The 22,140-nt window shown below is 30.8% G+C and overlaps 2 protein-coding genes across 2 annotated transcripts; both read left to right on the top strand.

The window, feature by feature from the left end:
- The first annotated feature begins 7,226 nt into the window (after positions 1-7,226).
- Positions 7,227-9,368, top strand: LOC105788197 (beta-carotene isomerase D27, chloroplastic). The gene is made up of 6 exons (XM_012614963.2): positions 7,227-7,734; positions 7,830-7,922; positions 8,616-8,677; positions 8,763-8,869; positions 8,960-9,055; positions 9,163-9,368. Exons 1-6 carry the CDS (start codon positions 7,354-7,356, stop codon positions 9,210-9,212), a joined length of 789 nt encoding a protein of 262 aa, XP_012470417.1. The 5' UTR covers positions 7,227-7,353; the 3' UTR covers positions 9,213-9,368.
- An 8,236-nt stretch (positions 9,369-17,604) lies between these two features.
- Positions 17,605-19,880, top strand: LOC105788196 (endoglucanase CX). Its single transcript, XM_012614962.2, has 5 exons — positions 17,605-18,273; positions 18,348-18,548; positions 18,626-18,718; positions 18,805-18,966; positions 19,051-19,880. The coding sequence occupies exons 1-5, from the start codon at positions 17,857-17,859 to the stop codon at positions 19,648-19,650; spliced, it is 1,473 nt and encodes a 490-aa protein (XP_012470416.1). The 5' UTR covers positions 17,605-17,856; the 3' UTR covers positions 19,651-19,880.
- Positions 19,881-22,140: the final 2,260 nt, after the last annotated feature.

The following is a 22,140-nucleotide window of genomic DNA, read 5'->3' as shown; positions in this document are numbered from 1 at the left end:
CCAGCTTTTGATTAAGAGTATGTTTTACACTTCTTCATATTCCTTAAAGAAAAGGAGAGGTATGAGAGAATAATAAACTTTAAAAGGAATCAAAAGATTAGTGGTTAATGAGAAGTCTAGGAGAATCAAATCCACTTGCCAATAACTATGCCACTTACTTGGTCTTAATTTTATGAATGAAACACTTTGCATAACCATGAGAGGTTTAGAGCTTAGCATTAGTATTATTTATATAAGAAACTGGTTTTGTATTTTGGGACTGATTTTGCTATAAAGAAAGAATGATGTGATGGATTGGACCTCTCATTTTTTTGCTTGAATCATGTGGTCTTGTCTCTTACATGATCAGCTGCATCCAGTTTAAAAGCATAAATAATAATGATGGGTCTAATATTTTCGGGGTTTTGTAAACGAAGGTAAGTTAAGAGACCTCGAAATTTATGGTTTGAGAATAAGTTTGGCTTGATAATCAATTTTAATAATATCATGGTATAACACAAATAATCGTAATTTACAATTTCTTTTGTTCGTAGTAATAGTTGAGTAGTGTAAAACCAACACGCCCAACACATAGAACCATGGGGGTTTCACGTGTTTCATCTTAAATACATAGCATTGATTCAGAGGACTGATAAAAGAAACAATGCAGAAAAGAAAGGAAAATCAGTGGCAAAAGGGAAAAAAAGGCTACTTCCATCTATAATCATTTCTCAAGATAACATAGGATTAAGCGTGATTAAGTTTACGTCTTTCTACGATACCAATCGAGGAAAGGAGAGAGATAATTTGGAGTATGAGTAGTGTGATGATGTTAATTAACGTAGTTTGTTTTAGATGGTGATGTTATGTAGAATTGTAGGTGAGGGAGGCAGGGGGGGCAGGGAGTACACAGAAATCCAAATAGAGAAAGAAAACAGGTGATTTGAAAAGGTGAATGAAAGACGAGCATCATCAACAGGGTTATGGGTCTCTATACGTATATGCAAGTTAGCTGATTGCTTATTGTATTGTGTATGTTGAAGTAAGGGTCATAACGCTTAGGTTTGGATAAGTTCTGGGAAAAATACAATATGAAATCTTGCGGTTTTAAAATAAAAGACAAACCAAACTAAAATTAATAAACCCAAACTGAAACTCAAACAAATACTACTATTGGAATAGGTTTTATTTTATTTTTCAACCCTAACCTCTAAGTCTGTCAACAAGGTCTGAAGCTGAGGCAAATGCAGCACTGAAATGCCTTTAATTGTCTGACTCTCTCTCTCTCTCTCTCTCATGTTTGCTATTATGCAGTTAAGTCAGCATCAGCATTGACGCCATGGGTTACCCTTTTTAACTGAGCGTAATTAATCATATATGGACTACCCATTGTGTCATGTTACAGTAAGCTGTATGAATTTAAGCCCAAAGTTTTTCTTTTTTTGTAGCATTCTCTTCCATAATCTAGCTACAAATCTAGTACATGCATCATTGTCAGCTTATGTGGTGCAATCAAAACTCCCCTGGCATATGCTCTACATATCTTTTTGCATTTCCAAAGCAAAACCAAAGAATCTAATTTCAAGCCATGCAATGTGGTGCAACCTAGATCAAATTGCTTTTCTTTCTTTTCTTTTCTTTTTTGCATAATTTTTTTTCCCTTCGATTAAAAAATTATTATTTTAGTCTTTTATTTAATTTTTCATCTTTTTTATACATTAAATTTACTTTTATTTCAAATCACTCTAAAATGGATGGAAAAGTTAACGTTTTTTAACTTTGCTGACATGACATACACGTGAATTTCCATGTGGAGGACATGTCAGCATTTAATTGATTTTTTAAAATTTTAAAATTTAAAAATATATAAGAATTGTTTTTAAAAATTAAAAAATTTAAAATTATTTTAAAAAGTATAAATATATATTTTTAATTTTTTAAAATTTTGAAAACCAATTAAATGTTTACATGTCATCCAAGTGGCAGGCCACATGTATGTCATGTTAACAAATGTTAACTTTTCTATCAATTTCGGGATGATTTAATAAAAAATATAAGTTTAAGGACTAAAAATAAAAATTAAACGAAAGGCTGAAATCACTTTTTATAAAGTTAAAAAGCCATATAAGTGATTATGTTGTGTAATGTAATGGAATCCCATTCTTCTGTGTGCAATATGTATAGGCTTGGAGTATTGTGTTTGTATGCTAACATATATGTTTTCAAGAAGTTTGGGTCAGCCCAATTTTAAACTTGGATTAGCCCATTAAATAAAACACAATTCACTCCTTAGATCCAATTAGATTGAAGCCCAATTCCATGCTCATCTATTTATGAGTTAATTGCACCATACATCCTAAAATTATAACATTTATTCTAAATTGGTCCTCAAACTTTAAAGCATTTTAAATACATCTTCAAATGGATCTCAATTATTAAAATCATTAATTTAACCGTCAATTGAGATCTCAAGTCTTATGTGGCATAGTTTAAAATGAAAATTTTAAAGAAAAGAAAATGACTATTGCAAAATGAATGTTGTAAACATCTCGATTTTAAGATTTTGAAACTTTTACAAAATTTTTACTATTCACTCTCTAACTTTTTTTTACTTTATTTTTAGTTTTAACTTTTAAATATTATATGGTAACATTTTACTTTTCATTAAAAATTTATTTTGAATTATGTAACATAAGATTTGATATGTCATTTAATGGTTTTGATAATAGAAAAACTGATTAATATAACATCGATAGGGTTTTTACAAAAATATTATAAAAAATAAAAATAACTAAAATGTTATAACTTTTTTTTATTTACCAAAATATATATATATATTTCTTTTATTTACCAAAATATATAAAAAAAAACAAAAAAAAAAACCTAACACCAGATCAGGCCAATTAAATTGGCGGCACCAAAGGTGCCAAATAAATTGGTGGCACCAATGGTGCCAAAGTCATTGGCGGCACCATGGTGCCAAAGGAAAAAAAAGTGTGTAATTGCTTTCTAAGTCCTCCTTATTTATTATTTTCTTTTTATTCCTCTTTAACTCTTTTTTTATTTAATAACTCTATTTTAATTTATAAAATATTAAGTAATACTTAATTTTTAAATTAAAATAGAGTTAATAAATAAGAATTCTAATTAAGTGACCATCTGCAGTTTCAAGGACCTGACATGCAAATTTACCATTTGAATTTTGAAAGTGAATTGCTGCTGCTTGCACTAAAATTGAAATGTGACTAATTGCCTTCTAAGCCCTCCTTATTTATTATTTTCTTTTATTCCCTTCAACTCAATTTTTATTTAATAACTCTATTTTAATTTAATAAACTATTCTCATTTAATAACTCTATTTTAATTGAGTAATACTTAATTTTTAAATTAAAATAGAGTTATTAAATAAAAATTGAGTTGAAGGAATAAAAGAAAATAATAAATAAGGAGGGCTTAGAAGGCAATTAGCCACATTTCAATTTTAGTGCAAGCAACAGCAATTCACTTTCAAAATTCAAAATGGTAAATTTGCATGTTAGGTCCTTGAAACTGCAGATGGTCACTTAATTAATTATTTATTAACTCTATTTTAATTTAAAAATTAAGTATTACTTAATAGTTTATTAAATTAAAATAGAGTTATTAAATGAGAATAGTTTATTAAATTAAAATAGAGTTATTAAATAAAAAAAAGAGTTGAAGGAGAATAAAAAGAAAATAATAAATAAGAAGGACTTAGAAAGCAATTACACACTTTTTTTTTCCTTTGGCACCATGGTGCCGCCAAAGACTTTGGCACCATTGGTGCCACCAATTTATTTGGCACCTTTGGTGCCGCCAATTTAATTGGCCTGATCAGGCTGGTGTCAGTTTTTTTTTATTTTTTTTGATATATTTTGGTAAATAAAAAAAAGTTATAACATTTTAGTTATTTTTTATTTTTTATTATAATATTTTTTGTAAAAAAACCCAACATCGATAGTTTGGGGATGTAATTAGAATGTTTTGAAGCTTAGGGACCAATTTAGAATAAATTTCATAATTTGAAGATGTTTAGTGCAATTAACTCTATTTATTTATTATTTCTAAATTATTTTTCCAAAAAAACTTATAATTTTTTTCTAAAAGCTTCACCCAATTAGATTCAAGCCCAATTTTTTTCTTTATTGTTCCTTAACATATATAATTCTTTTGCCCAAAAAGCACATAACTTCAAATGACATGAAACCATTATCTTTTAATTTTTTACACTTCAAGAGAAAAAGATAGCTTTGGTTTCAAATTTCAAACCTTTTCCAATTAATTTAAAAAACCCTTTCGCAATTCACAACAAACACCAAACCTTCCAAATATTTCAGGGGTAAGATTAGAAATGTTCGTGGGTTGAGTTGGGTTAGGTTGCAACCCGATTTAGAAATTTTCCAAACTTTGAATCTAGTTCAGTACAACATGCTCAAATAACTCATTTCACTATTTAAAAATTAAGATATTTAAAATCTATAATTTTATATTAATATTATATATTTTTTATAATTAAATTTAAATAAAAATTTCTTATAGAAGACAAAAATTTTTGCTCCAACTTATGACGGCTGACAACCCAATCCATTAACAAGTCTACTCAAGATAAAAGAAAAAGTATAATAATTAAATTTCAAATTTGCAAAGAGTATATGAACTTATAGCTAATTTTAACCTAATTAAAAGTGTTAGTTTTGTTTTCAATAAGGGTAATTGCATTGATATTCCCAAACTATAATCCGGATGTAAATATAATCTTCAAGCTTCAAAGTATTCTAATTAAGTCTTCAAAGTATCACTAGTCATTACTTTATCAATTAGATTATTCGATCAACTTGAGTGTTAAATGTTAGTTTGGATAATGACGTGGAGCATATTTAAAATGTAAAAATAATCCTCCTAAATTTATTTGAAGTATACTACCTCTTTTATTTGACATATTAAATTCAAGTCATCTATGCAACAAATATACATTTAAATTCTAATATGTTAAAAACCATATTCTTTTTTAGAAATGTGTCCCTATTGTAGTAAATATGTAATTGTTTTAAGTTAATTTAATAGAATATGTTGAAATTTTTTTTGAGAAAGTATGTCGTTTTTCTAAAAATTTATCGATCTATGTTGATTTTGGAGAGAGAAAGGAAAATGTGTCCTACAGGACACGTTTTCACTGCCACATTAGTGAAAATACGCCCTACAGAACGCGTTTTCCCTTCAATGGTAACTTTTCCAACGACTACAAGGGCTCCAACAACCATAAAATTTCCTATATAAACCCCTTTAAACTTCATTATTTTCAACCAAATACTCAATACTCATTCTTCCATCCTATATTCTCAATCCTCAATTTTCAATTTTCAATTTTTTTTTTGAATTTTATTTTGTTCGATTTTATTTTGTTCATTATGATTTTTAAATGGCAAACCAACTCATTTGTTTGGATGAAAAGCATATCTCCGGTGTTCAATTAGAAATGGTAAGAAAATTTATTAAATTATTTAATTTTAAATAGTTAATTATTATGTTGTTTAAATTATTAACTTTTTATGTTTATATACTCAACCCGAAGATCAAATTTTGGAGACGTACATGTGAAGATGATTATGGCTATCAACCCCGACATGCACGTGAAGATGAAGATGAAGGAGATGAGGAGCTGTCAACCCAAATAGTGCAACGGAACCCTAGGTGTGCCTGACGCCCACCCAATTGTGGCACACATTCGAGATGCCAATGATTATGTTATCTTGTAATTTTTTGTATAATTTGTTTTAATCCCAAATGTACACTTATTTACAATATACGAAACAAATTTATTAAATTGGATTGATTTGTACACAATCATATTGTGAGTTTAAAATTTACAATTATTTATGTTAATTTTTCATTTAAGTTTTTCTTTGTCCATTTGTTAAGTACAATATTTTCGAAAGAAAAGAATTACTTAGAAGGTTCGAAAAAAGATTAAAACTTTGGCTTGAGTATTGTAATATATCTTATTTCAATAATTAATATTAACGTACATATCTGACATTAATAATTACCCTGATAACTCTAGTTTTACATTAATTCTAAGTAGATGGACTTTTCTATATGTTCCACAAGTCAGACCAATTCAAGCGAATCAAATGAGCCCCATTTAATAAGTTGACATCTATGAGTCGTTCTATGCGCAATAATCATGAGATTTAATCCGCGACCTGTGACATATATATAGTATTATATATAATGTATAGTAACATTTTAGAACAAAGAAGAAAAATACCATTAAGTGAATTAGTTATAATTTTGATAAGTGACAACTCTTATTATTTAATACCTTGTTAATTATAATTTTATAATATCAATTAAGACCCATTATTAATTATTTTACAAAGTGATTTTATAAATGTATACATTTATATTATTCGAGAGTTAAAAGAATATTTTTACAGAGTCAATATCCGGTTTAATAGTATCGCTTATATTGGACCAAAATCTATTTTCGCCCTAAATATATACACTCATATTATTAAACATTTTAAAAATAAATAGATAAATAATATTGCTTATAAACGTATACATTTATATTATTAAATATTTTCTAAAATGCTTTCTACAAAATCAATTTATATGGTAAGAGTTAAAATTTCTTAATCTCATTAATTATTTTACAAAGTTAATCTAAAACTTTTTATATATATTAATTTTAATAATTTTAATTTTAATAAAAAAATTTAATTATTTTTCCATAAATCAATTTAAAAAGCATTTTTATTTTACATCATCACTTTTAATAAACATTTTTATTCCTTTTTTAAAAATTAGATTAAAAATATTTTAAAAATTACTATTCAAAATTTTTTTCCAAAAACTTGTATTAATGGTTAATTTTGTTCAAATAATATAAATGTAGCTGGCTTGCTTGGCTTCACAAATTCCAGACACCGTGTTAACAGCAAAGCCAATGCGTGGCATCTCTTTAAGCCTCAGAAACATATCCGACCACTTCTCTATTCCTTCTTCCAAATGGGACCATCCTCGTTTTTTGTTTGGAAATTTCACTCTTAACCTTGCAAATGCATTTATTTAATTGTAACCAACATATGAAAATTATTTAGAATATGAACCCCAAGGACAACAAAGGAAATAATTATTAATCTTCTCTCAGTGATGATACGTATGGCCATCGATTATTCAATGGCGGCCATGCAACCTCAGCCAACCACATAATCTTTACCTTTTTTTCTTAATTGTTAATGAACAGATTTGATAACTTTCAAGCAGGCAGGCAGGCTGAGCTTTTGAGTGTGCTTTCTCGAGAGGAAAAAAACAAACAAACAAACAAACAGCAGTTAAAAGCATAAAACCATGGTGGCTTTAGGCCTCCAAGCCACACATTTGATTTCCCCTCAAAAGTTACCAATACGTAAACAAAGAACCTTTAGCAACATTGTCATCCGGAGTAGTATTGCAGAGCCGTCGGGAGAACCAGCACCATTGGGACAAAAAACTAAATACAACGATGGGTTGTTTGCCAAGGCATTTATGGGTCTTTTCGCCCGCAAGATGGAGAAGTTCGCGGCTGCACCAAAAGGTGGAACAGAACCAAAGAAAGGGGTTTTCGACTATGACTATGAGAGCTTTGTTGAGGTGTCAAAGAGAGTAATGCAAGGGAGGTCTCGGTTGCAGCAGCAACAAGTGGTCCGACAAGTGCTCTTGTCCATGCTCCCACCCGGCGCACCAGCTCAGGTGAACAGCTTATTATAGTTTTAAAAATTGGAACTGTTCGGTAAGTTGTGTTTTAAAGTAATTATCATGTAACCTTGTTGCTGCTATGGATGCAGTTTCGGAAATTGTTTCCACCAACAAAGTGGGCTGCAGAGTTCAATGCTGCACTCACTGTTCCTTTCTTCTACTGGTTAGTTGGTCCATCTGAGGTAAATTTTGTTTACTCTTTGCTGTTTTGCACTTTCTTCTGTCATCTAATTGTAACCAATGTTACTTGGTACGATGAATGAACATTAGAGATAAAATTACCATCTTATCTCTACCATTTTGTTTTCTTACTCAAAAGATGGTAAATTAATTTCTATATATTAGATAAAAAAAATAAATTGGTCATTTCTCTTAAATCAGACAATAAGGCATGACATGCCACGTATACCTCATGTTAACATACACTAATCAGTTTTAAACAGTAGAAATTGATAAAATTTTTAACAGGACTAATTTACTCATTCTTTTTAGTATAAGAGACAAAATACAATTCAACCCTTGATGCAATAGACTTTATGATATTTTTACTGAATACAATTTCTATATGATACTTTTACCAAAAATTAAAACCTAATTCGGTAGGAATTTTCTATATAAATACCAAATAAACACAATTTAAAGTTTGTGAATGGTTAATTCTACTCAATAATGTTATAATAAATGCGATTTTTGTAACAGAGGTGGTAACATTTTATTGGATTCCCTGCTTTTCAATGTAAGATAAAGCATACCCCGTTGATCATAATCCTAAATGGTCATCATTCCAAGCAACATAAGCTTGCGTTTCAACATCTAAAACTCACACTTTCTCCATTTTTGCATCTCTAATTCTAACTGATAATAATATTTATTAGGTTGTGGAAGTGGAGATAAATGGAGTGAAGCAAAAAAGTGGGGTTCATATTAAGAAATGCAGGTACAGAACTTGATTCATTCATTCATATATGAATTCATGAATGCTCTTAAATCTACTTAATTCTGCAATATTTTTTTCTCTAAAGGTACCTAGAGAACAGTGGGTGTGTTGGTATGTGTGTGAATATGTGCAAAATTCCAACCCAAGATTTCTTTACCAATGAGTTCGGCCTTCCATTAACCATGATCCCAAGTATGTTCTTTCAAAATTTTGGTCTTTGCCCTATTGAATTTTCAGCTTCATGTTGGTAATGGTTTATAAGGTTAAATGATTGGTCCTCAGATTTTGAAGACATGAGTTGTGAAATGGTGTATGGACAAGTTCCACCATCTTTCGAGGAGGACGAAGCATCCAAGCAGCCTTGTTTTGCAGAAATATGTAAGTTAATTCCAGTTTCATTGTAGCAAAAAAACAAAAAAGGGCTAAGTTCTCTTATGAAGGAGCCATTAATATTATTTTTTCTTACCATTAAACACCATGCGCAGGTTCCATGGCAAACCCCAAGTCTAGTGTCTGCCACAAATTACAAGCTTGAGATCATACTTCCCTGCCTTAGTTCTCTTGCAGGGAAAAGAAGTCGAGGGAAAACTACCTCATATACATACATACATACATGTATATATAGTTCCAGACTTCTTTCTTATACCCTGTTAGTCTCCATGATCTTTCAACCTACATACATCTTATGCTCTCTTTTTTTTTTTTTTTCTTTTTGTTTTTTCTATAATTAAGAGGAAATGCAGGCAAAATTTGATAACATTATTTAAAAATCCGTGATATATTTACCGGTTAAAGATTATTTAATTATTAGAATGTTTTGTCTACCGTGTTTTATATAATTTTATAGAATTTAATTACAATTAGAAATAATAAAACTTACAATAATTAGATCCTTTAAAATATTAGAATTTAATAATTTTTTAAAAATAAAATTTTAAATAAAAAACTAACTTTGAAAATATATGAATAGATAATATCCAGTTTAAATATCAAAATTTATATTATTATTAATAACTCGAATTTTAATAACGATATCAAATAGAATTAAAATCAAAGTGGATTTAAATAATAAATATTTTTGAGCTTATATTTATACACATCATAAATTAATATCAAATAATAAATCTAATAATTAAAGTCGTAAGATATAAATTCATTAAAAAAAAATCCTTATATCATATTATCCTTCTAATAATTAAAGTCGTAAGATATAAATTTTATCTCTCGCTTTTCATGATTTCGTTGAAGAAACTTGTGCTACGTCAGATTTGGGCCTAGTGTGAACTGCAAATCAATGGTGTGATGGGATTAAGGCCATAGGGCCCAACAACTTCAATTTGTCATATTTTTTCATAAAATTGAGACTTAGCCACATCTACCTAATGAGCTCAATTTTATAAAATGTTAAAGCATAATAATATTCTTTCAATTATTCCGTTTGTTTTATTTTTTATTTTAATCATTCAGCTTTTTAAAATAAATATTTTAGTCATTTTCATTAGTTGTTTAACAAAACTCTAATATGGGTTTTGTTTTATTGGCCTAATAACAAATTTAGCCCTCCAATGTTTACACATTTTTATCAATTTGATCTTAAATCTAAAAAATTCAATAAATTTAATGGAACTTCTTTTGTGTACTTTTTTTTGGTGAGAAAAACAAACAAATTATATTAAATAGTCATAATCTGAAAATTTGAAACTCTAGCAATCTCAACAATAGCTGCTATCTCTTCTGGAATTTTTGCAAATACTTTCAAAGCTAAATCTCTCTCTATAACCATTTTGGCTAGGCTATCCACAATTTGATTCTCTCTCTGGGATATGCTTGATCTCCCATTACTCCATAGTTTGTAAAATCATATGGATCCTTCAAACCAAGGACGAAGTTAATTCAGTCACATGGATGTCTTGAAGAGCTTTGACCACCTCCAAATTGTCAATATGAATGAACACCTTCTTGCATCCCTTCCTTTGAAAAGGTTAAGCCAGCTAAAATTCCCCACAATTCAACATTAAAAATTGAACAAAATTCAAAGTATCTATTGTATCCAGCGATCCATTGCCCATCTTGCTTATACGCCACCCCTCCAGTAGTAGCCCACATTGCATTCAACTTAACAACACCTTCAGTAAATAAATGAAACCAAATACATGTCGGATTAGGATTGTGATTGAGTTTGCGCTGTCCAAAAGAGTCTTGTTTAAGCATTCTAAAGTATTATTTGGCCCAACTTATCGAATACTTGATGGTCTCAACAGAATTCCATGAAATTTTTTGAAAGATATAGAGATTTCTATTTTTCTATATGTGCCAAGCGATTAAGCCAAATATACTAAACCAAAGAACCCTCACATTAGGCAACCACATTGAAGAACCCAAATTTGTTTCCATCCACTCAAAGAGATTACCAGAAAAGAAATTGTTCTGTAGATTAGTAGGGACAATGTCTAGCCATATTTCCTTAGCAGTTGGACAATCCCTAAGGACATGGATTAAATCTTCAGCTCCACGCTGACACAATGAACAAGAGCCAGTTTGTGCGATGCCTCTACGTACTCTTTCCACATTAGTTAGAAGGTGTTGTTTAAAAACAGGCCATAAGAAAAGCCAAACACGTTGAGGTCCCTGAAGCTTCCAAATAATCTTCCACCACCTGTCCTTCGCATTCCAAGAGTTTTGACGGAACGTTTTGTAGGCGCTCTTAATGGAAAAGGATTCTGTCGATGTGCCAGTCCAAAAAATTCTATCATTACCTGCTGAAGGATGAGGGGGAGGAATACTTACCAATTTTTTAACAATATCTTCAAGTAGCCATACCTAAAACAAATCTAAGTTCCACAACCCATCAAATGCAACCATGTCACATAATAGACAATCCAACACAAGATTATTCTAAGAAGGCATATAGTTTATTAATAGACCTAAGTTCAGAATCTAAAGGTCTTTCTAGCATCTAATAGAGTCCCCAACCCTAACAAACCAACATACGTTTTCACATAGCAAAGGCCAAACCTTAACATGAGCTTTCCATATAGCTAAACACCTTCCTCTCATAAGGCTTTCAGGCAGCATTTCCTTCATCTCATATTTCGATCTCAAAACTTGGACCCATAAAGCATCAACCTTCGAAACAAAGATTAAAACCCAACTTTGGTAAAAAAGAAAAATTTTAATCCTCTAGATGTCGAAATCCTAAACCACCAGAGGTACGGGGTTGACAGATGGAATCCCAATCAACCAAGGAAACTTTTCTCCCACCACTAGAAAAGCCCCAGATAAACTTACGTACCAGTCGTCCAATTTCCTCGCAAACACCTTTAGGGATTTGCATAGACTGCATGAAATAATTTGGGATAGAAAGGAGGACTGGTTGAGTAAGGGTAACTTTAACTGATATCGAAGGTTGCTTAGCATCCCAATTATTTAGTTTGCTTTACACCTTTTTCCACCACAAATCTCACAGTAGAGCAAGTGACCCTATTGTGAAAAAAGGGGTACACCCAAATAAGTACCAAGATTACTCACTTATTGAAAACCAATAGTATGATTTAAACTATCACTTAGATCGTCCTCCACGCCTTTTGAGAAATACATAATTTTTTTTCGGTTGCTGACCCAATGCCCTAAGACATTATAGAAGTTATCCAAAATTTCCTTAAGGACCAAACTATGTTTCAAATCTGCCTTAGCAAAAAGAACCAAATCATTTGCAAAAAAACAAGTGTGAAAAAGGGGTACACCCAAATAAGTACCAAGATTACTCACTTTTTGAAAACTAAGAGTATGATTGAAACTATTGCTTAGATCCTCCTCCACGCCTTTTGAGAAATACATAATTGTTTTTCGGTTGTTGACCCGATGCCTTAAGATATTATAGAAGTTATCCAAAATTTCCTTAAGGACCAAACCATGTTTCAAATCTGCCTTAGCAAAAAGAACCAAATCATCTACAAAAAACAAATGTGATAATGGATATCCCAAACCACTAGATAGTTTGATAGGGCACCATTTATCACTAGAAATAGCCAAATGTATGCTATGCCCAAACCACTCCATGCATAACACGAACAAGTAAAGTGATAATGGATATCCCTGTCTAACCCCCTTAGCAGGTGAGAACTTTGATGTTGGAATCCCATTCCACAAGATTTGCATGGTGGACCTCGATATGGTTGACATGATAACTCTTCTAAGATAAAACAGAATGCTAGCTGCTTGAAGAGACAAACCAATGAAATCCCAACTTAGCCTATCATAAGCTTTTTCTAGGTCAATTTTAACCGTCATCCATCTTTTGTTTTTGGACTTCATAGATTGAATGACCTCTTGAGCTATAAGAATATTATCTGAGATGTTTCTGCCAACAATAAACCCAGCTTGCTCTTGGCCAATGATTTTAGGGAATATCACCCTAAATCTATTGGCAATAATCTTCATAACCAATTAATATAATATTGAGCAGAAACTGATAGGTCTATTGTGTAATTTGATCTCTCCTTTTTTGCACTTATACTTTTTATTTTTGTATTGAGGGTTAGTTTTAAAGAATGAGATAAGATAAAATTTATTATCTTGGATTTTGAGTATTTCTATTTTTAGTATATTTCTAATGAAAATTAGTTGATAGTTTTTTAGCTTTTAGGTGAAAGGATAAAAAGAAAAGCAATTTTGAAAAAAAGAAACCAATTTACACAATGTGTAAACGTTGAGGGTTAAATTTTTTAGAATTAAGACTAAATTGACAGAATGTATAAACATTAAGGGTTAAAGTTGCTATTATGCCAAATTTAAAAGTTGTCATGCCATTTTTTCGTCAACAATTTAATGACTGATGATAAAAAAAACCAAATAGTTGGGTGACCATTTTGTAACTTTTCATAATTGAGTGACTGAAAAAAAAAACTTAACAATAATTGAGTAATTATAAATTTAGTTTACCCATCGAAAAAATAATAATTGTAAGACCAAAATAGAATGAAGTAAATAGTTAAATAACTATTTTTGTAATTTACCTTTTATAAAACCAACTTGCTGCCCTTAAATATAAAATGTTCATTGATGTGTTCGCCCTTAGCAGCATGTATAAGATAATCGTGAAGGTCCTCCCTAAAAGGTTAAGAGACTTACTGGGGAAGTGATTGGAGACTGAGATCGGTTTTATGTCTAATCAATACATATTGGATTGGTCCTATACGAGATGAATCTAGGTAAAAGTATCATGTATCATGGGCCCTTATATTGGGTAAAAGTATTAATTTGGTATTTCTTTTAAGTACAAACCCTTAAAATACGCTTACACGATGTTAATGATCAAATAGTATAATATAAAAATAATAATTAATTACGAAAAAGGTAGCAAAAATAGATTAATTATGAAAATAGACATTTGCTACAGTGTTTTGACGGTACCGTCAATTGAAATGTGATGACCTAAAATATTCTGGGATTTGATATACAAATTTCCTGTTTTCGTTAGCGGCTGAAAGGTAGATTTCAGGCGGCACCAAACTGTAAATGACTAAACTGCTTCATAAACTCCCATTGTTTATTATTTTGTTTTATTCTGAGTGGGTAAATTGAACTAGTTTTCATAAAGGAATAACAACACCATAGTTATACAAGTACACATACAGTGTTCTTATTTTTTTCCCCATCACAAGCATGCTCAAGATATGCTTTGAGGTTTCAGGAAAAATATGGAACTTGCAACTTCTCAGACTCTTAACTTTTCCAATTCTTTTCCTACTGTGATGTTTTACCCGAACGAATTGATGCTTCTATTTCATTCAGATTGACCGTATGAAATGGCCACTTCTTTTGGTCTTACCTGCAAGATTATTCGGCTGGAAAAGATAATGAAGTTTCACTGTCATTACAAAGAGTTCAAATTTTCACTTGAATAAAATATATTAGCAGGCCCCTTTTATCCCATATCAATGAAATCTCCCTATGAATGCTCTACCAAGTGAGGTTCTGAACTTTCAAAGACTTATTCTGAATTTTCATAATAAAATCATTTTAGTTTAAACAAAATTAGGTATAAAAATGGTAGGCTCGTTTGAATGCTTTGTACTTATGAGGCTACTTACCCATTTACAGTTTGGTGCCGTCGTGGCACTTTTAAACCCTTTTTTCTTTTCAGCTAAAAAAGGGAAACTTACATATCAAGCCCCTGAATATTTTAGGTCATTAGTGCTGCGTATTTGTCAAGTGCTGCCAGGCCAATGTAGCAAATGCCTATTTTCGTAATTTATTTGTTTTCCAGCCAAAAAAATTATAAATTTTATTTTTTGTCACATATTAAAATGTGAGACTACCACATCATTATGTTATTGGTCGCCAGCGCCATGTTAATTTATTTTAACAGTGTTTGTTAGGTACCTAAAACAAAGTATGAAGCTGGCTTACAATTTTCATGTTTAGGTGCCAGTTAAGTCCAAAAATATTTTAGATACGAGTAGATATAAGTTATCAAGTTCAAATACATTAAGTGTAAATAATTTAATATTACCTATTTCCATAAAAATAACATTGTTTATATAAAATCAAGCCACAATTTTTAATACTCCGGAGATTGTAGATTGGAATAAGTTTATGGATATAATGTACTGTTGAAGAATATCATTTGGAATTTAAGTTTGATATATATTTTAATATGGTGCATGTGTCTTCTTCTTTTTTCAATTTGGTATATATATTTGATAAAAATTAAATATTTTGGTATCTAAAGGTAATGGTGTTAATTTTTAATATTTAATTGAGTTTTAAGATTGATTTTATGAATGTTAATTGTTGATATTATTAGTGTTTAACTTATGAGATGTGGTGTGGTGATTCGATTCGATGAAAGTTAATTGTTAATATTATTAGTTAATTATGAATTTTCATTAAATCAATTCTAAAATTCAAATTAAACAAGAAAAGTTGACATTGTTACTTTCGAGATAGTGAAGTGTTAACTTTTGTCAAATACAGATATCACATACATTACAAGTAGTACATAAAAAAAGAATATCAAACTCAGATACTAAAGAATAAATAAATAATTAGGAGTTTAAAAGTAATTTAAGGAAGAATTGGTGATTAGTATAGAAATGTAAAGGTGATGGATGATGAAGAGGGGTGAGCCAGACAAAAAGGAAATGAACTCTGATTGGGCTAAGATCACGCAACCCCCCAACCATTGGATACCCAAACACCCGCTTGCCGTTTAGTTTTAATTTTAAGTTAACCCATTTCCAATTTTTGAGAAAAACAGGCAAAAGTTACAAGTTTGTTTCAGCAGCAAACAAACAGCTCCATCCTGCTTCCTCTATAAACAATTAATTAATCTACTCATTGATAATTCGTAAAAAAAAATTAATTTAAATTCATTCCACGTCATTTTTTAAATAAGGATTTATATTTGATACAAGTAAAAGTACTACGGAAGTCTCTATATTAAGTGCCAGAATACATTTTGTTTCTTTTACTCAAAAAAATGAGCATGTTAGATCAAAAAGTAAATTGATCCTTTTGTTCAAAATTTTATCAATTCCTATTTGTTAAAAACTGATCCATGCATGTAAGCATAAGGTACACGTGGCTTGATTATTATGTCAACCATACCCATTTTTAACCGTGAAAATGAATTAATTTTTAATAGAAATGACCGATTTGCTCTTTGATCTAATGTATATAAACTAAATTGTTCATTTTTTTTAGCAGATGGGCATAATGCAATCTCCTCCATTATGTTTTTACTATTTGATGTAGAGATTGTGCACAGTTTTATTAACTATTAATAAATGTTGACGCATTATCAAATAAAATTTAAAAACTAAATTCACTTAATTTTATTTCATTAATGATATATAAAATTATACCATTAAATATTAACCCTTTTAATAACATATCATTTTATTCATTGAATACCAAGACATCAAATATCAACTACTAATTAATTTACAAAACAAGAAGCTGATAATATGATATTATAGCATGATCACTAATTGCATTTATTAATTTTAGACATACGACTTTTGAGGTTGGGGAGTTGCTTTTGATTCCCTTAGAAGACAGCATTAGCAAATTGAGTAAACATATTATGTCTGGGAGTTGCATTATCCCAAGTAGGCAAGCATTTTTCAATATTGTTAATAGTAAAAAGAACACACGTGACACACATCTTGGTTCCTTTTATTACAAAACCAATTGAGGAAAGTAGGCTTAGAAAATAGAGCCCTAAAAAATCTGATCTCATGCATAATAGGGATAAATTTTGGGCAGTAAAAACAGGAGGCTAGGTCTCTGAAAAGTCTACAAAAGGAGGAAGGAGGTTCCAAAATCAAAGCCGCAGTAATCGTTAGCCAACAAATTTCTGAATTCCTAGACCAACCAGGTGAAGCCTTTTTACGATTTTAGGGGCCTCTCTTATGTCTTCCAATCACATGATTTTGGGACTATTGTTTGGACTCTAACTAATTAAGCTAAACCAGTCCAAGTCGTCTAGAAATGAGAAGAAAAAAGGATTGTAAATATTCCTTAGAATATGGGAAAGAAGGTTAGGCCAAAGCCACTTCCTCTCCAAACTAGTATGGGAAATAAATCTGGAATTTGAGGGGTATCAAACCCATAATTTGAACTAAATAGCATTGGAGTCCCATGTGACTCAGCTTTATTATACGCATCCGTGACTTTATAGATAGTGACAAAATTATGTTCTCTACGAAAAGGAAATTAAAATACTCACACGGCATTAATTACGGTATTTTATAATCAAAAGTTTATCTGCAAAAAAGTTGATCTTAATTCACGCAGCATTTGCAAAGACTTTTTGTGACGGATTTTATCATTCTCTACTATTACAGAGACTTTATTAACACGAGACCCAACATTGATAACAGTAAGTTAGGTTCTTGTGTCTGTTCCAAGACCTTCCATGTTCCCATATCTTTGTTTGGATCAAGTTTTCAATGTCGTCCCCATAACATAACATTACATAACAACATATCCTCCAAATTTACGCAGTTGATCCCGTGAGCTGCATGAATGTTTCTTGTCTTTTTGGTTCCACCTTAACGTCTAACGACCTCACAACTTCCTGCTTATTTTTTGCCTATAAATGAACTCCCCTTGCCATTAACACATTCCCACCACCACCTATAACGCATTCGAGAAGAGCCAAATTATAAAAAATGGCTGCTCCTATAACAATGCTGATTCTTTGTACATCTTTTTTATCCCTTAGTTTACTTTCTACTGCTTTCACTTCTCGAGATTACGCTGATGCTCTTGAAAAGTCTATTCTTTTCTTTGAGGGACAACGGTCGGGTCCGTTGCCGTCTAATCAACGCCTCAAATGGAGGGGTAACTCTGGTTTGTCCGACGGTGCTTCTTATCACGTGGACCTTGTGGGTGGCTATTATGATGCTGGAGATAATGTCAAGTTTGGCCTTCCAATGGCCTTCACCACAACAATGTTGGCATGGAGTGTTATTGAATTTGGCGGTTCAATGCATAGTCAGATTGGGAATGCAAATACTGCCCTCCGATGGGCCACGGATTATCTTCTAAAAGCTGCTACTGCTACCCCTGACAGTTTATACGTTCAAGTGAGTGTGTTCAAAGTTTTGAAACTTCGGGGAAGATAACAAAATCATTTTTACAATGTTGTGATATGTTATAGGTGGGAGATCCAAACATGGACCACAAGTGCTGGGAGAGACCCGAAGACATGGATACCCCACGCAATGTATACAAGGTGTCTGCTCAAAATCCAGGATCCGATGTAGCAGCCGAGACGGCTGCCGCATTGGCTGCAGCTTCGATAGTGTTTAAAGATTCCGACCCTTCCTACTCTGCCAAGTTGCTTCAAACTGCCAAGAATGTAATAAGAATCCATAAATTACTAGCAGTCTCATTTGTTCTTTTCATGTTTCTAATCTCCTCTGTTTATGAATGCAGGTCTTCGATTTCGCAGACAAGTACCGAGGGTCTTACAGTGACTCTCTGAATTCTGTGGTCTGCCCATTTTACTGCTCTTACTCTGGATACCAAGTAAGAAATAGTGAAATACACTTTTGGTTCATGTTCCATTGGAAAATTAATCATGATTCATTGATCAAAATGGTTTGAACATGCAGGATGAGCTTCTTTGGGGAGCGTCATGGATGCATCGAGCGACGCAGGACAGTTCGTACTTATCATACATCCAATCCAATGGCCATACCATGGGATCAGATAATGATGATTTCTCCTTCAGTTGGGATGATAAGAGAGCTGGGACAAAGGTCCTTCTTTCCAAGGTATGTCCTCGAGCCTTCATGACTCTCCGAATCAACATCAAACCCGAAACTTAACCAGTTACGAATGATTTTAATTCTTAACAGGACTTCTTGGAGAAAAGCACATCAGAGTTTCAATTATACAAATCACATTCAGACAACTACATATGCTCCCTAATTCCAGGATCATCAGGGTTCCAAGCCCAATATACACCAGGGGGCCTTCTCTACAAAGCCAGTGAAAGCAATCTACAATATGTGACAACCACAACTTTCCTCCTCTTGACATACGCCAAATATCTCAGTACAAATGGTGGAGTCGTCACATGTGGGACTTCAACTGTAACAGCTGAGAGCCTCATAGCACAAGCAAAAAAGCAGGTGGACTACATCTTAGGCGATAATCCAGCCAAAATGTCATACATGGTTGGGTTTGGAGAGAGATATCCACAACATGTGCACCATAGGGGTTCATCGGTTCCATCCATTAAGGCGCACCCTGATCGTATAAACTGCAACAATGGGTTCCAATACCTTTACGCTAACTCACCTAATCCCAACGTCCTTGCTGGAGCCGTCATAGGTGGACCTGATAGTAAAGACAACTTTGCTGATGATCGTAACAATTATCAACAATCTGAGCCAGCTACTTATATTAATGCACCCTTTGTGGGTGCTCTTGCTTTCTTCTCGGGGAAAGCTTAGAAGAGCAGTGAATATGAGGAAGAAGAGAAGCTGATGTAGTGAAAAGAATCGCTTCCATTTCCATATTCAAGTTGTGACCCCTTGTTGTTATTATTAGTAGTAGTAACTAGTTTTGAATTATGGTTTCCACTATACCAAATCGAATTATATGTGAAGGGAAAATTATTACTTAAGAAATTCTTGGAATTGTAAGAATACATATATATATATATTCTGAATGTTTCCTTGAATGACCTATCTTAATCTAATTTTAAACACTTGATATGGGCCTTTTTCACTCTCAGACTCAACTACGAACCAAACAATACTAATTTTGCAATTTCACATTTCAATTTCCTTCCATACTTTGCTTTTGTATTATATAATTTATAATGTAATATGTTAATATCTTGATAAAAAATATATATATATAGGGGTGAAGTCAGAAAATAAAAATTAAGAGGTCGAAATTAAATTATAAATTTTAAAAGGTTAAAATGTTATTTTATTTGTAATTTTAACATTTTAAGGGACAACATCCTTACTTACCCTTTGGTTTTGCCCCATTAATATGTATTATGTATTTTATATTATATGAAAACTAAATGTATTATATCATAATGTAAATATAACAAAATTATCTTGATTTGTTTATATTTAAAATTTTAATAATAAAATAATGTTTTTAAATTAAACAATGATACAAGTAAGCCTAAACAAACACAAATTAGTCATTTACAAAAATATAAAGTAAATATTTTAAAATTCATATTTTGAGTCGGGCCAAATTTAAGCAATTATATATGATATATAACGTATATAAGGTCAACCTAAATCCAACCTAACCCAACATTAGTGGCAAAATTAGGAGGTTGGTAGGGGCCCCGGCCCTTTCTAAAATGAAAAATTTTATATATGTCCCTTTAAAATTTTTAAAATTTTAAATTAGTAAAGATAAAATTGCACTTTGGTCTCTCCTAAAAATATAAAAATTTGATTTAATCCTTTAAAAATTATAAATATATAGTCTATTAAAATGGTAAAATTGCATTTTTTTCTATCGTAAAAATTACAATTTAATTTCGATCCCCCTGAAAAAATTTTCTAGTTTCACCCCTGCCCAACATATAAACACCTATAAATACCATACTGACTATACTCTATCATACAACCTAATTAATGTACAACTATGTTAGGGTTTAGGATCTAGTCTATGACATTTAAGGTGCGCTTGGTTGGTTAAATCTTACATTTACAGCCCATAATGTTACATTCCATAATAAGATTATGTTGTTTGAATTCTCAATATTTCGATCACTCCATAATCTTACATTCTCAAATAGTGTTAAGATGTTATAATATAGGATGTAATCTCATTATGACCCATTTATTAAATTATCTTAGATTACAAGTATAATCTTAAATTTTAGACCAATTCGTTATTTATTTTTATTATTTTAATCAATTTAAGCTTCTTCTTTTCTCAAATAAAATTTAAGACTAATTAAAAATACTTTTTTCTTTACAATGAAACACTTTAAAGTTATAATTATTATATTTACTCTAATATTTTATTTATTAGTATATTAATTATGGTTGATGATGCAATCAATTTTCATGAATTATTATATCTACGATTTTTAAATTTATTTCAACATCATATATTTACTTATTAATATATAAATTCTAATAAAAAGTAATATTTGTAATAATTTATCATAATTTTATAGGAATGGAGACTAAAAATAGTAAAGGAACTAATCTTATTAAAAAAAATACTAAAACAATGACAATTTAGTAAAATATGCTAGGTAACTTTACATATCGTTACCCAAACATTTGAATATTACATTTCAACTAAATGAACCAAATCAAGTATTGTAACATATTGTTAGTAATTTTACATTCTTGTAATCTTATCATAAAACGTAATTCTACTTTCTCGTAATTTTATTGCAAAACATTATCTTATATTCCTTAGATCAAATACCCGCTTAATATATTAATCACAACCATTCAAATGCTAATATTCATCCATTAAATATAAAAGTTAATCGTAATTCAACTTTTCTTAAACATTTTTCTTTTGCAATTCAAAATTCTCATTTTTTTAGAAATAAGTCAGAAATTTTTTATTAATTATAAAAATGACTCACTTTTTTTATTATGTACATAAATAACTTGAAATGAATAGTGAAAGTTGATGGAGCCAAAGAGATCGGTGCCACCCATTTACCACGTCAGCCAATCATTGGTTGCTAGAATTAAAAGAAATTAGAATATAAAAATTAAATAAAAATATTAAAATAAAAAATGGCTAAATTAATAAAAATAAACTTTTCCTAATAGTTTAGTCCCCGACAACAGCGTCAAAAACTTGATGTCCACGAAACCAACTAAAATACAACAAAGGCAAGTGCACCTATCAATAAATAGTATGTCTACAGTGAGCAAGATATCATTCTCATGAAGACTAAAAGTACTAGTAATTACTGTCTTTCTATCATTTAA

Source organism: Gossypium raimondii, chromosome 2, assembly GCF_025698545.1.
Source record: "Gossypium raimondii isolate GPD5lz chromosome 2, ASM2569854v1, whole genome shotgun sequence".
Classification (NCBI taxonomy): Eukaryota; Viridiplantae; Streptophyta; class Magnoliopsida; order Malvales; family Malvaceae; genus Gossypium; species Gossypium raimondii.
This window is presented reverse-complemented; position numbering and strand designations above follow the sequence as displayed.

Excerpts from the sequence above, each read along its gene's own strand:
- LOC105788197 (XM_012614963.2), top strand. The coding sequence starts at position 7,354 with ATGGTGGCTTTAGGCCTCCAAGCCACACATTTGATTTCCCCTCAAAAG. Across the intron at positions 8,870-8,959 it reads TCCATTAACCATGATCCCAA|ATTTTGAAGACATGAGTTGT; the intron begins GTATGTTCTTTC and ends ATTGGTCCTCAG. Across the intron at positions 9,056-9,162 it reads GCCTTGTTTTGCAGAAATAT|GTTCCATGGCAAACCCCAAG; the intron begins GTAAGTTAATTC and ends CACCATGCGCAG.
- LOC105788196 (XM_012614962.2), top strand. The coding sequence starts at position 17,857 with ATGGCTGCTCCTATAACAATGCTGATTCTTTGTACATCTTTTTTATCC. Across the intron at positions 18,274-18,347 it reads CTGACAGTTTATACGTTCAA|GTGGGAGATCCAAACATGGA; the intron begins GTGAGTGTGTTC and ends GATATGTTATAG. Across the intron at positions 18,967-19,050 it reads CAAAGGTCCTTCTTTCCAAG|GACTTCTTGGAGAAAAGCAC; the intron begins GTATGTCCTCGA and ends AATTCTTAACAG.